The following is a 14,577-nucleotide window of genomic DNA, read 5'->3' as shown; positions in this document are numbered from 1 at the left end:
GCTCGATAGTGCAGCAGGGTCTGGAGCAGTGCAGCTCAGGCAGGCCATCTTGAGTGAAGGTCATATGCCACAACAAGAAAACACTGGTGCTGTGGGACACCATGAAGTTTCTGCAGATGTCTCCTTGGATGTGGTCCCAGGGAAAGGCTGGCCACTACACCGGTTGTAGAGGTGGAGTCGGCGGTGGGCCAGTCTTCCCGCTGACGAGGCAGGCTGTGCAGTCCTTTACCATGGTCTCCACATCCTGGTCAATGCCTGGCCACCATACCAGGTTCCTGCAGCGCTGCTTTTCTTTGACAATGCCTAAATGACCGTCGTGAACCATGGCCAGGATAAGTGGTCGCAGGCTGCTGGGGACCACCATACGAAACTCTCTGGCTATGCAGATGTTGTTCCAGCAGGAGAGCTCCTCTCTGACCCGCCGGTAGGGTGTCAATTCTTCTGACACCGACCGAGGCCACCCCTGTTGGATGAAGGTACAGAGCTGGGAGAGGAGAGGGTGGGCTTCGGAAGCAAGTTGTAGTTTTTGGAGCGAGACTGTGGTCTGAAGGGGTTCATGAAGCATCAATGTGAGATATGGTTCTGTAGGGTCCGTGCCCATGTCTGGTGTCGGGTGGCTAGGGATGGCACGAGAGAGCAGATCTGCCACCACATTTTCCCGTCCTGGTGTGAATTGGGGAGAGAAGTTGTACTGCTGAAGTCGCTCCGACCAGCGATGGATCCTGAGTGGTTTATGGCCAGAGCCTGATGAAGCTAGCAAGGTTGTAAGGGCCTGATGATCAGTCCGCAGTGTGAAATGCCGGCCGTATAAGTACGTGTGCCATCGCTCACATGCCCAGACACAAGCCAGTGCTTCTCGTTCTCCCACAGAGTACTTCTGCTCAGCTGCCGCGAGAGAACGAGAGGCGAACGCGATAGGGCGCTCTGTGTTGTGTTGAATCTGCGACAGCACAGCGCCAACTGCTGTGTTGGATGCGTCGCAGGTCAGGATTGTGGGGCTCACTAGGTCAAAATGCGCCAGCACAGGAGGGGAGATGAGTTGTTTCTTAAGATGGCAGATTGCTGCAGAGCGGGCTGGTGTCCATATTGTAATGCTGCTGGTACAGGAAGTGTAGCTAGTTGGCAATAGGTCTGTTGCTGTTGGGCCATGCACTACTATGTCGTCCAGGTAGATGCCCCGGGATAGCTGGTTAGCATCAGTTAGACAGACGACAAAGTTGGGGATTTCCACACGGCACTTTTATTCTGTATAACTAAATGGACCATACAAAGCCAGGTCAGCACGGCACTTTATATCCTGATCACACATGACAGGTAAAAATAGGCTATTATCCTGCACCAACTCATCACTAGAGTTTTGGAGAGTACTCTCATGATCGACATACAAGATGACTGACATAGATAGACTTTCTCACCCACACACTTAAACATAACAGAGACACCACCTTGTGGCACTATTTGGTACTACTACTAATATATTCTGACTGTTACAATATCCAGGGCGCATCCTTCTTCGGGGCTATGGTTGAGGAGTATTGGGGCAGGAAACGTAAGTAGTAAGATGTCATCCCCAGTAAGGAGGCAAGCTGAGTTGGATTAGTGGGCTCCGGGAGGCGCTGCACAGCCTCCACGTTGGAATGGAGTGGGCTGAGGCCATCAGCAGTCAGCACTTCTCCCCCGTTGAGTGTGAGATTGTGACTGGCAAGCACGCCGAGCACCTTGGTTAGGCGCTCATCATGGACTGTTGCTGTTGGGCCATGCACTACTATGTCGTCCAGGTAGATGCCCCGGGATACCTGCAAAGATGGTGGACATTATTTTCTGGAAGCAGCTGGGGGCTGAGCTGAGGCCGAAAGGCATCCGGATTTAACGAAACACCCCGGTGTGTGTGTGACAAAGGCTGTGAGGTTCCAGCTGTCTGGGTGTAGTGGAACCTGTAGGTGGCCCTGGCGGAGGTCCAATTTTGTGAACACAGAGGAGCCATGGAACTTAGCAGTCAGCTCCTCCACTGTGGGTAGTGGGTACTTGTCTGGGATCACCGCCTTATTGACTGACCTGAGATCAATGCATGGGCGCAGTCCCCCATCTTTTTTTTTTTAGTCACCACCAAATTGGAGATCCAGGGTGACGCATCTACTTGCTCAATTATGCCCGCGTCCAGTAATTTCCCCAGCTCAGTGGAGACGTCATCACGTCGTACTGCAGGGTCAAGCAGGGGCTGGTGGTTAAAGGTGGTGAGACAGCCCAGGCCATTGAACAGGGACGGCCATCGTTGTTGCCATGACAGGCCCACAGTTTGGATTGTGCAGCCGGTGTTATCAACAAGAGAGAACCCCAGGTCACAAAACAAATCCAGGCCCATGAGGTTAGCTCCATGCTTGGACACTTGGAATGTGAATGACGTGAGTGCTCTTGTCCCATAGCGAACAGGGAAGGATATTGTCCCTGCCATGCCAGTTTTAGAGTTGCCATAGTCATAAATCCTCTGCGTTGGGCGTAATTGTCCGTTGGGAGAAAAGTCGCCGCACTGTGGACACGTTCAGCAGTGACCGTGATGCACCAGTGTCTAGCAGCAGTGGAAGGCACACTCCATCTAGCTCAACTGTGCACCACTTGAATGGCCGGGAAGGTGAGCTCACTGAATGGATAGTCGTTGGTGCTGGAGGGCCAGTTGTTCGGGTGGAATCAGAGGGGTTAGAGCGGCAGACCTTGGCAAAATGATTTTGTTTGCCGCAGCGACACCTCTGCCCTTTAGCTGGGCAGCTGGGGCTGAGTGTGGTGTGCGATGAAGAGCCACAATTTCCACACTTCCACTGCGATGATGCGTTACGACCTCCAGCAAAATTCACATTCAGGCAGCTCGTCTCCAGCTCAAATGGTGCCGGGGTGGGTCTTACGGTCTGCGTGACCAGTCCGGTTGGCGAGTGAGACTCAGGTGTTAGCTGTGACGCTAACTGTGCTGTTGATTCGAACTGTTATGTGCATACATAACAGGTACTGCTCTGACATCATTTATTTTCTGAGTCCCTGCCATAGGTTAAAAGAAATACATTAGTTTAACTGCCTCACCTTGGGGTCACAACGACATATAGTTAAATAATTATCAACACTGGAGCTTGAATCAAAAGGTGGGCATCAAGTTTTTTGGGGGGGATAAATTATTAAGAGAAAATGCTGCCCCCTAGTGAGCTCTTTCCACAAACAAAATAAATAGGTATGTAAAGTGACATAATAGAAAAGAAATACTCCACAGTAGGATTTAACAAAGGTTGGATTACAAGTTTGTTCGACAAAAGAACTGTACAGAGTCTGTTAATAGACTTATCAGTTTACTCATTAATGTTCATGAAACATCTTGATCAGTCCAATATAACAGCGGATGGTTATTTTTTCTAGTTGCCATTTAATTCTACTGCCTTCTTTAATGAAATATCTGCCTATGCCACATTACTCTGATTGTTTTTCTCACAACAGGGTTAACACTGAAGCGATATGTTCAACATTAAAGGTGGGAGACATGTGACTTACTGTGACTGTTCACAGGGTTCATGATCATTAGGGTGGAGTGAGTATGTAAACCATGTACACAACTATTACTCATTTATATAAAGTTATGCTCTTGATTGAGGGATTTGTTCGTTTCAAATGTTTTAACCTCTTTGTTGATGAATTTCAGGTGAATTATTGTTCTTTTTACTTCACACAACTAATTTAGTACTAATACAATAAATAAATAATATGATTTTTTCATATTACGATAAGGCTTGACTGCTACCAAACAAAGTAGTTAAAAGTATCTTACCAGCTGCGGCATTCAAGTGATGCATTATTAATTTTAAAACAATAATATTGTATAATTCATACTTAACTGGATCATTCTACATAGCTTGAACTTTTAGTACTTATATTTGCACAAAGGTTGAGATTCTTCAGCTTTCATGATCTAAACTCGTGCATGAAAGATGCATGTTTTTGTTGTTGTCTTGTTAAAGGAATATAAATCCATGCTCTACAGTGCACGTCTATGTATATTTTAAAGTTGTGCCTTGATGCTACTGTGGGCCTCGCCTCCATTATTTGTTATTCTATTTTATCTATGACTTACAAAATAGCAAATAATTCAAAAGATGTGATCAAGAAAACACAGCTTACAACACAGGGATTCTGTAGAAACATTTTTTTTTAACAAATCAATACAAATACACAGGTTACAGATAAAAAAAACATTAAATGCTGAGTGCTGACAACATAGTCCAGCTTTGAATTGCACCACACGTGGCAAGAGAAACCGTCAAAAATACACACATGCAACAGTTAACAAATATCTATCAGAGGGAATGCACAAAAACATCAAAAGAGCTGCTTGTTGAAAGTTGGTGACAGAAAACTGAATCTTTTTTTCATGTTTCTTTTAATTAAGTGCCAGAAAAGGACGAAAGGGAGAGAAAAGAACCAAGATAAATCTTTAAAAAGTTTTTCTTAATCGTTTTTTTTGTTCTTATTCGTGACAAGCTCCTGAGACCTTTGTGGAAGAAGCGAGCTGCTCAAGTGAAAAATCTCATCCATGTGTAGTTTTTACATGTGGTCTGGGAGAAGGCGGGTGTGCTCAGAGCTCTCACACAGCCTTACGGTGATACTCTGGGGGAGCAACCTCGTAGTCCGTGGCACTGAAGAGGGTGGAGGAATTCTTCACCAGGTACCTGAGGAAAATGTCAAATACATTGTTGTAGTGAAGTGGGACAGAAAGGCACATTTCTGGAGGGTGAAACGAGTGCAGCTTTTCAATCAATCCAACAACAAAAAGGAACACAAGGATTTTCAAACTGAGGCAGGATGTTAAATGTCGGCTGTCTCTTGAGAAAATTTGCATAATTATCATCCTGTCAAATGAAGAAACTCTCAGCAGGAGTTTTGTTCTGTTGGAAATTAAATTGGGTTTGTTAAGATAAACATAAAATGTGACAATAAGGGAGCCATGCAGGGACAGAATTACAACCTTTTCACAGGGCTCAAACATGAAGAAAACAAACACATGGCCAGCTGCTTTTCAATGGAAAGGAAGCTTTTAATGGAAACACAACCATGCCAAAAACTGGACATGCTGCATCAGGATGAAGGGGGGAGGAGGTGTTAAAGACAAGTCTTTGCTGCTATAAATGAAAAAGGCTCTGTAGGAAATTACATTTTTTTTGTTCAGAAATGTCATTGGATTCAATCTTGGAGTGACATGATTAGTCACAGCCTGATAAACAGAGAGTTCACACAGTGTTCAGTTTCCGCTTCAGTTATAGTATGAACAATAGCAGACAGAGAAAGCACACGCTGACATACAGAAATGTTATTGTCATGGGTTTGAGAATGTTAATAATCACATGGTATTACTGCATATGTCCCCTGTAAGTACTGTACATCATTTCTTTACTTTAATATATGACGCCAAAGCCTTCTCATCCCCCATAGCCCCAATGCTGCTGACCATCCCCCTTTTAGACATTATACGTTGTTTATATTGTTTCATTCTACGTTGTTGTTTTTTTTCTCCATCTGATTGTTTTTTCTTTTTTACTTTATGTTGATTATGAATAATGTTCCAGCTATATGGTTATATGTGATCGTGTTGTAGTCCTCGAAATTGGTCTTAGTCTCAAGACCGGCCTCGAGACCACTTCTTGGAGGTCTCGGTCTTGTCTCGGACTCCAAACATTTTTTTACTCGGTCTTGTCTCTGTTTCAGACTGTGCGGACTCTGGACTTTAAATCAAGACCGGTCAAGAGAAAATGGTGTGTTAAAAATGTTACGATTGGCCCTTTCTCATGTCATTACTGTGATTAGAAGGAAAACCCCCCCTTTCTAAAAAAAACGAAATACTTTAATTCATTCACAATTAGATTTTATCACCTGGTTACGGCCGTTACCTTCTCTGTGCCCCCTGCACACAAATGTCTTGGTCTCGGGATGATGTGATCTCAGTTAGTGTGGCCTTGACTACAACACTTATATGTAACGCTCATGCCACTTAATCAATTGTGTGGTATCCATATTCTATATGATACAAATTACAATAGCTAAAGTAACAACAGTGTGCTTATTGAAGAGAAGACACCTCATGGTGTTCACCTTTTAATATTTTTTCAGTCTAGTGCTCAAGCAAGAACTGAATCAGTTCTCTAAAACTCCATCTTGACAGTGACATGCTGACAGGCTGAGTAATTTCTGAGTGTGCGGTCATTCTAACCCAAAGAAAAAGTAATTCAGGGAAAATTGATTTGTGCGGTTCATGTTTTCGAATAAGCCTGGTTGCACTGATGTGAATTTGGATGAAACATGACATTTCAGAATCAGCCGAAAATGGCGTCAAGTCTCTGAGGTTTGGTTGGAGATAAAACTTACTTTAGGAAATCTTGGAGGTAACTCAGCAGCAAAGCCAGACTCTTTTCATCCAGTGGAGTGTAGGCCAGCATGGCTCCTATACGAACTGTCAGAGGACGACATGAGTGAGAGAGACAGGAGCATATACAGTCTGAGTCAATGATGTACCAACATCAATTAGTGTGAAACAGAAATCAGAGGAATTCATTTATTGTCTTTCTGCTTTAAAAAAATATTTATAATAAAGGTGCTTGATGTTGGCAATAAAGATAAAAACCTTCTCCTCTTTTTTTTTATAGATTGTAATTTGAGTTTATGGTCTTAAGCACCAATTTGAAGTCTTCTTTATTACAGCATGATTGTTTTTCAAATTATAGCATTAAGACTAAAAAAAGACAATAAGCAGAAAACGCTTTAGGACATAATTATCTGTGATTGACAAATCTCTACCATGGCAACATCTCATTTATGACAGAAGCTAAGGCAAATCATTTTTTTAGGTCAAAAACCTGAGAAAAGCTCATAGTTTCAAAAACCAACTAGTTATGTCCCAGCAGAGCTGGGAATCTTTGGGTGTCTCAGGATTCGATTTCGATTCTTTGGGTCACGATGCTGGATTCATTGATCCATGGATTCAAAGTCTATTTTTGAATTAATACTTCAGGATCTACTCCAGTCACCGGTGAGACTGGCTGAATTTCTTGTTGCTCTATTTGTCATTCTACTGAGTTAAAGAGCTAGCCTTATAGCACTTTTATTAGCAGGGAGTAACTGATTTTTTTTTTTGTGAAAATAAATAAATACATTTTTGTAAGTTATGAATCGATGTTAAAAGAGGAGAATCTTGATTTTTACATAAATCGATTTTTTCCCCAGCACTTTGTCACAGTGTCTATTTGTACAGACTATGTTCCAGACTCTGTACTGATATAATGACTTATATCATTCATAAAATCCAGTGCTAGAATAACTGTCATTTAGCAAAGATGATGCTAGTTCTATTTGATTGTGTAATTATTTGTGAGATCCTAAAATTTCACTGAAAAATATTTTTTAATACACTTGATGCTTTATTTAGTGAGAAATTAAGATCAGCGTTATGATCTGATGAAGAGTAATTGGTTAGCTGCACAGTTTTTCATCCTTTTGACTGTTGATGTTTAGTTTGATTAATGTGTGATATTAAAGTCATGTATGAATGACTATGAATGATCAAATGAGATCAGCAGTTCTCTTAGTGCTCAATGATAATCTCACCTCATTAAAACTCAAAATGACTTTATCTGTCAAAAATAATTCATCCAAATTCAATATCAGAAGAAGTGGGAAAACAGAGGCCAGCCACCAATAATTCAGTATGACTGACTGTTATCCAATGAAATGACATTAATGCCTGTCTTAAGTATTACGTGTTCAAGCTTCTGCAGAGATCATTTCCCATTATCTCAACAAAGACACGGACAAGAACGAAATAAAACTCCTTGAACATTTACAACACCCCAGCCATTGTATGAATATGAAGGTTTTCTAAGAATTATATTAAAGCATTTGAAAGAAATTGTAATAGTACAGAGTGACTTCTATTCCTCTTCAGTTACAATGAACTATCTCTCAGTTTATTAAGTGTTTGATGTTTCATTGTGTGTGTGTGTGTGAGTGTGTGTATTGTGTTAATGTGTGTGATTCAGTGTGTGTCAAGGTTCCATACCAAATAGGCGCAGCAGGTGTGGAGCCCCGTACACCTGAGACATGGGCATGTCCGGGTGTTCAGCCAAGATCTCAGCATACTGCGGCCTCTCAAACTTGTAAAGCAGCTGAGTGCCCAGCATGACGTTAAAGTACTCGCGAATCCCCGCCACAACTTCGTTCACAGCATACTCTCTTACAAGAGGGGGAGAAAAGGCCACAAATTACTTTCATGGAGACTATCACATAAAAACAAATCGTGCATTTGTGCTGCATAATGTACTGTTATAAAGTTAAGGGTTGAAGGTTGGTGTGTTCAACTGCTTGAAAATATATTTGGAAATGTGAAAAACTGTAAGTAACCAGGGATGCAGTGAAAAATGTTTCCTAAAAAAAAAATGCTTTTTATTTCAGCACATGAGCACACAAGTCCCACAAACATAATATAATCTGTTTTAAAGGAAGGATGTGCGACTTTTTGATCCAGTAGATGTCGCCCTTGAGCACCAGCATGAAACCAAAACAAACTTCTGTTTGGCGACACCTCCGCTATTCTGAAGCTTCTATTCGCTGCAATTTTCTGTGGTCTGCATTTTTTGTGTTAGCAGGCTAATGTTAACACACACATAAATGGACACGTAATTACCGTGCTCTAAAGACACTCAAAAGACCAAATAAGCATCGGGTATGTTATTCTTCTTTTCTCTAGTCCTTGATATAAACAGCTTTATATGCAAAGCCGTCCTGTCCATGTAAACATGATGTAAACACGGCTCCAACAACAATACAGCTGGCAGGACTCACACTTCTCACTCACTGTGGACAGTCATGACTCAGAGAGACATTTACAGAGGATATCCTAACATTACATTATTTGAATAAAGCTAAGAATTCTTACTTGTTGTCAGAGTTTCCTTTAGATTTCTTATAGCTTGCATAGTCCTCCAAGACAGTCTCGACGTTCTTCTTAGCAGGCAGATGAAATAACTGTACACATCAGAAAAATGAGGTTTTAAAACACAGACACTTTCTTTACTGTGGAGTCGACTTTCTAAACAACGGAAGGTTATTGTAGCTGAAGTAAACCTACAGCAAACATCTGAACTCTCAGTGTTTGTGTTTGTTTTACTACCTACCTGTTTCTGTCGAGTGATGAGGTCCCAGTCGTCCACCAGCCAGGGTTTAAGCTCCTCCGGGATCTTTACCTTCACCTCCACACGGTTGGTGAACATCTCCTCCTGCCAAAAAGACACAAACATGTAGAATGTATTGAGTGGTTATTTTAAAAGTGGGTGATTCAATAAAGCAACACATATTTTGTTTTTTTATATATCTCTCTAGTGCTCAAGGTTCCTAAGTGAACCGTTCACGTTCATTTCTCTGCTACTTTCATGTGGACACATTTCCCCATGACTCACTTAGCAAATATTTCTGTGAAATTGAAAATCTGAAAAGAAAAACAAACATTTAGCTTTGCTGTAGAATGACGCAGTTTTAATATTTATAACTATTTTTTAAATGAAGGAAAACATTTGAAGTTTTTTATTATACTGATGCTTATTTATAAATGTTCTGTAACATACTGTATTAAATGTCTCTGATTTTTTTCTCAACAGGTCTTGCTTGTTTATCAAATACTGCATGACACAGTATATTTATATTGCATATATTTAAATTTCCTCTGCCCTCAAATATTCAAGCTTTCAATGACATGAGAACTGTTTTGCTTTTGCATAAAACTACAAGGTTTCAGAGCAGGTCATAATTATTTCTTCTGCTGGCTGCATGGTGCCAACATGGACGTGAGCTTATAGCGCTTTTCTAGTCTTTTCTAGTCTAGTCTTTCTATGTAGTTAGACCATTAAAGTAACTAATCCCATTCATACACATTCATACACCGCCGACGAAGCAACGGGAGCAATTCGGGGTTAAGTGTCTTGCCCAAGTCCACATCAGACATGTTGCTGACAACCGACTCTACTAACTGAGCCACAGCCGCACCGTGTCTGTCTGTTTCTTTCAGAGGCAAATTAAACCACACCTGAAAGAACTCTGTGCTGAGAGACTCAGCAGTCACCTGCTGCGGGACACAGGGAGCGTAGTCTCAATTCACAAGTCACAATCGTGTTTTATTCTTTGTCTTGTTTGTATGGACCCCAGCAAGAATGGCTGTTACTGTGGCAACAACTAATGGGGAACCAATGCAAATAAATAAATGTGATTAAATTAAATTCATGCATGAATAACGTACTGAAAGAACAAGGAAATTAGTTCCGCCCATCATTTCAAATGTGTAAATTAGTTTGGAATTCTCAGGACATTTTTATTATGAATTCTCAATTCTTATCTAGCTTCCCCCCCCCCGTCTCAGAAAGGAAGGCCAGTCTGCAGTGTTGTGAAAATCTCTCTGGTCAAACGAGCAGTTTGGTGTCATGCTAAGCGTACTAAATTCCAGTGATTAAAATGCCTCCTCCAATCAAAGTAAGGACATTTTCCCACAGCTTTAAACCTAAAACAATGCAACGATAGAAATGATTTAAGCTGAAATGATCATCTGGGCATATTTTCCTGTGTGGTTACCATTAAGTGATGATACATACACTCTCCACAGTGGGATCAACTCGAGCCCTCTTCTTCCGTGGCCCCTGCGGCGTTTCTCCGCTGCTGGTACCTTCCCCCGGCCCTGGGACTAAAGAAGATAAATGAGCAGGTAATCATCTACTCTGTATGTAATTTTTTTTTCCCTCAGCCACAGGGACCTGAATATAAAGAAGCACTTGAGTTTATTTCATCCTTCTGAGAAATCAGAAGTACTCTCTGGGGATTCTTTCCTGTACATAATGCCTCCAGATTAATGGCTGTTGCATAAAAGACAATTATGATGTTATGAAGTGGTTCGTCTGAAAATACAATTTGTGGAATACAATTTAAAGCCATGACCTTTTCCAGGCTGCTGATGTGCTCATTTGGTATATTTCTACCCTAAAACTGACATTAACAGAATCAGAAAGAAGCTGCTAGGCGGCAATAAGAGAAACAAAACAAAATCCACAGCTAAATATTCCCATAGACAAACATATTCCCACTCTGTCATTTAGAAACATTTGACTTACTTTTCTGTTTTGCCTTCTTCACTTTCCTACAATGCAAAAAGACAAACATTCTTTTAATAAAATATATACTCAATGGCAGCTTCATTAGATACACACTACTGTGTGTTACAGTTCATCAGCGCTGTCATAAATTCTGCCTTTACAAATAATATAATGTTCAGGTTTGACTGGTACTGTCTGAGAGCTTTGGATTGAACTACAGTTGTTATTACTGAAGTTGAAGTTTGCAGTGGTGTTACAAAAGACTGCTCTCTCAGCAATCCTCTCGCCGCCGCTGTGAACACACTCACACGTGTATAGAAATGCTTTACGAGTCTCTCTTTGTATGAACAGTTTAGCAGTTTAAATCGTGCCTCCATCCCCAGACCTATAGTTAGCATTGATCAGTCATGTTAGTAACGTCAATGGAATATGGATGGTGGACTCAATGTGTGCCTAAAAGCACCCCAAACAAAAAGTAAACGAGCTAACATGTGCTCTTTCTCTCCCCCCCTCTCTCTTTCTTTATTCATTTGTAATGAACGTTCATGTCTGTTTATAGGAGAAATCAAAAGTTCAAATATCGGGTAAAAGAAATAGTGAGAACCATAAAATGACTTTACATCACATATTTGTTTAATTAAAAAAAATTGAGTGTGTAGCAAATGTTTAGTTATTTTTCATGTTCATGCAATTTTTGTATAGGATTTTATTTTGGAGGGAAGCGATGAAGGGATGTAACTAAACACATCCCTTTCCCCTCACTAGGCACAAGTGACACCGAAGCGATAAATTCTACACTCGTAACTCCAGAAATAGCTCATAAATGATTTTCATATAAATCATCAACTGTTGTATCCCTGTTTGAAATACACTCAGTCATGAGTTTGTTTTAATACACGTATTTGGTTGCTCCAGTAACAGTGTTAGAAATGTTGTCATTGTCCAAATGGTTCTATTCATTTCATTTTGAATTAAAATGTGCTTTTGTGAATTTGAGCCTCTGCCCCTCTAGTGTATGTGAAAGTCAGGTACACTACAGCCTACATGAAAAACCTAAAATATTAAGTATAAATTATGTGACAGTGTCAAGAGCAACAGATTAAACAAAAGGCCTCATGTCAGAGCTGTTGAACTGGGTCACACTGTACATTTGTAAATAACATGATGCCAACATCATGTGACGTAACGAGAGGCATTTCACAACAGGTTTGATCAAAAAAAAGGTGACAAACAACTTACAGATCAACATTTTTCTGCTGCACAGCAGCAATCTTCTTGCTTGGTGCTAAACCCCTCATCTTTCCCTCAACATAGTGGTCCCTGTGGAAGAAATATGACTAAGAGTTAATTAATAAATTCACAACAAAACATCTTATCTGATCCATTAAGGTGACAATTGTAACTCAAAAAGCAACAAATAAAGAATTCATGCAAAGGATGTAACCCTTTGGTTCTTGTTAAAGCCGTGTTGTAAAAAAAAAAAAAAAAAAGAGGACGAAAGATTTAACATCAGCGAATTATTCTTTACAAACTGATTTCTAATAACACTATTCTACTGATTTTGAGCACACAAAACTTACTGATTAGCCTTTTGAAGCTCTTTTTGTTTCGCAAGGTTGCTGTCCACATATTTGAGAACTCTGCTCTCAGGAACCCATTCATCCCAGCTGCAGAGAGACAAACATGACAGAGGCGGGAATTCATCACCTGACAAAAAGTCTTCAGTGAGTTTAATCAGACCACATACAGCACATAAACTGCCAATGAAAACAAATTAAATGATCTTGAATTAAATGTAAATCTATGTATCTTCACACAGCTGCTCACTTTTTGTTCCATCCGCTGTAATGAATGAAGTATTTAATCTGCTTCTCCTTAATGTTGATCTTTACACACTGCAACACAAAAGAAAACACACAGGTCCACAGTTTTTTGTTTGTTTGTTTTTTTAAAGTTAATAATCAACAAATAACACACATTTAAGGTCCATATGGAAACAAACCTTTGCCTCATAGAGCAGTGGCCCATGAAAGCACAGGACTCTTTCACCTGAGGGGACACAAAAACAAACCATCTGTTTTCAATGTAATAACTCGTTACTAGACCAATATAAACTCATTGATGACTACATGATGGGCTGATAATAAACTGGCTCGACATTGTATCAGGGACTTCTTTGTGTGTCCATAAAGATTAAGCTCATAAACATGGCAGCAATAAGCTACCTAGCTGTTAGCCTCACGTTAATGTCACATTTGATCCGCTCGCTTTATTTAAAGAGGTTCTTCTTTAATGTGTGACCATGTTTATGCTTTTACATCTTTAACTAATGTTTTTATTTATATGTAAATGGTCAGTAGCTTTTTATTTATTTGGAAAACATAATGGTCAAGCTAGAGCATCAGCATTCAACAACAACAACAAACCCGCCCCCTTCAGGCGTTTACCACCGTGTGGGTTTTTTCGGTACCGACCTTCTTGAAATTTAGGTTTAGGGTCCTGTTTTGGCGCCATTCACAGACTCAACTGATCGGATCTCTGAATGATCAAATTCGAGCATTGCCAGAGTCCATTTCTTCCAGGCGCAAACACCTCCGACATTGGAGCCAAATCGAAGGAGAAGAAGCCGAGAAGGGCCTGCCTGCTGCTGGATCACCTGACCAATATGGAGCCTCTCGGAGCTGTGCTGCGTTCAAGTGCTCCTGTCAAAACTCGTAAAATAGAAGGCGCGGTGTGGCTGGCTGGCAGACTTGCTTCTTTATTATGGAGGACGAGACCTGACAAAAATATAAATAAATAAATACTGGAATAAATAAATAAAAGAATGGATAAATAAATAAATGCGTGAATAAATAAATAAAAACTGGTAAATAAATGGGACATACATTACAATTAAATGTCTTAAATGTATTTCTACATTTATTTATTTCCACATTTATTTATTTCTACATTTATTTATTTCCACATTTATTTATTTCTACATGTATTTATTTCCACATTTATTTATTTCTACATTTATTTATTTCCACATTTATTAATTTCCACATTTATTTATTTCCATATTTATTTATTTATACATTTATTTATTTTCACATTTATTTATTTATACATTTATTTATTTATACTTTTGTCAGGTCTCGTCCTCCATACTTTATAGGCGTTTTTAAGATTCTTCTGGCAAAAGCAAAACATTGATATAGAAGAGTATTTGATGTTCAAGGGGATTTAAATTTATAACACATTGTGCTGTTGTTAGCTATTCTATTCGCCCAGCCTCAATTTTCACCTTGACTAAAACATTTCTGTCTAAAATCATCACGTGTCTGCATCTTAATTGAAACAGAACAGACTTATTATACAGACTGATGTGTGAGAGCCTGTCACACGTCCCTGGAGGCAGTGCAGTGCCCCCCCCCCCCCCCCTGGA

The 14,577-nt window shown here is 40.2% G+C and overlaps 1 protein-coding gene across 1 annotated transcript; it reads right to left on the bottom strand.

Annotated features, from left to right (window-relative positions):
- Positions 1 to 4,162: 4,162 nt before the first annotated feature.
- On the bottom strand, positions 4,163 to 13,822 carry LOC109986820 (mortality factor 4-like protein 1). The gene is made up of 12 exons (XM_020637646.3): positions 13,625 to 13,822; positions 13,153 to 13,199; positions 12,978 to 13,045; positions 12,731 to 12,817; positions 12,390 to 12,470; positions 11,169 to 11,194; positions 10,656 to 10,744; positions 9,192 to 9,293; positions 8,954 to 9,042; positions 8,078 to 8,250; positions 6,391 to 6,475; positions 4,163 to 4,700 (listed from the first exon to the last, which is right to left on the bottom strand). Exons 1-12 carry the CDS (start codon positions 13,662 to 13,664, stop codon positions 4,616 to 4,618), a joined length of 972 nt encoding a protein of 323 aa, XP_020493302.1. The 5' UTR covers positions 13,665 to 13,822; the 3' UTR covers positions 4,163 to 4,615.
- Positions 13,823 to 14,577: the final 755 nt, after the last annotated feature.

This window comes from Labrus bergylta, chromosome 3, assembly GCF_963930695.1.
Source record: "Labrus bergylta chromosome 3, fLabBer1.1, whole genome shotgun sequence".
Classification (NCBI taxonomy): domain Eukaryota; kingdom Metazoa; phylum Chordata; class Actinopteri; order Labriformes; family Labridae; genus Labrus; species Labrus bergylta.
The sequence above is the reverse complement of the archived record's forward strand: the minus strand, read 5'-3'. Positions and strand labels throughout refer to the sequence as shown.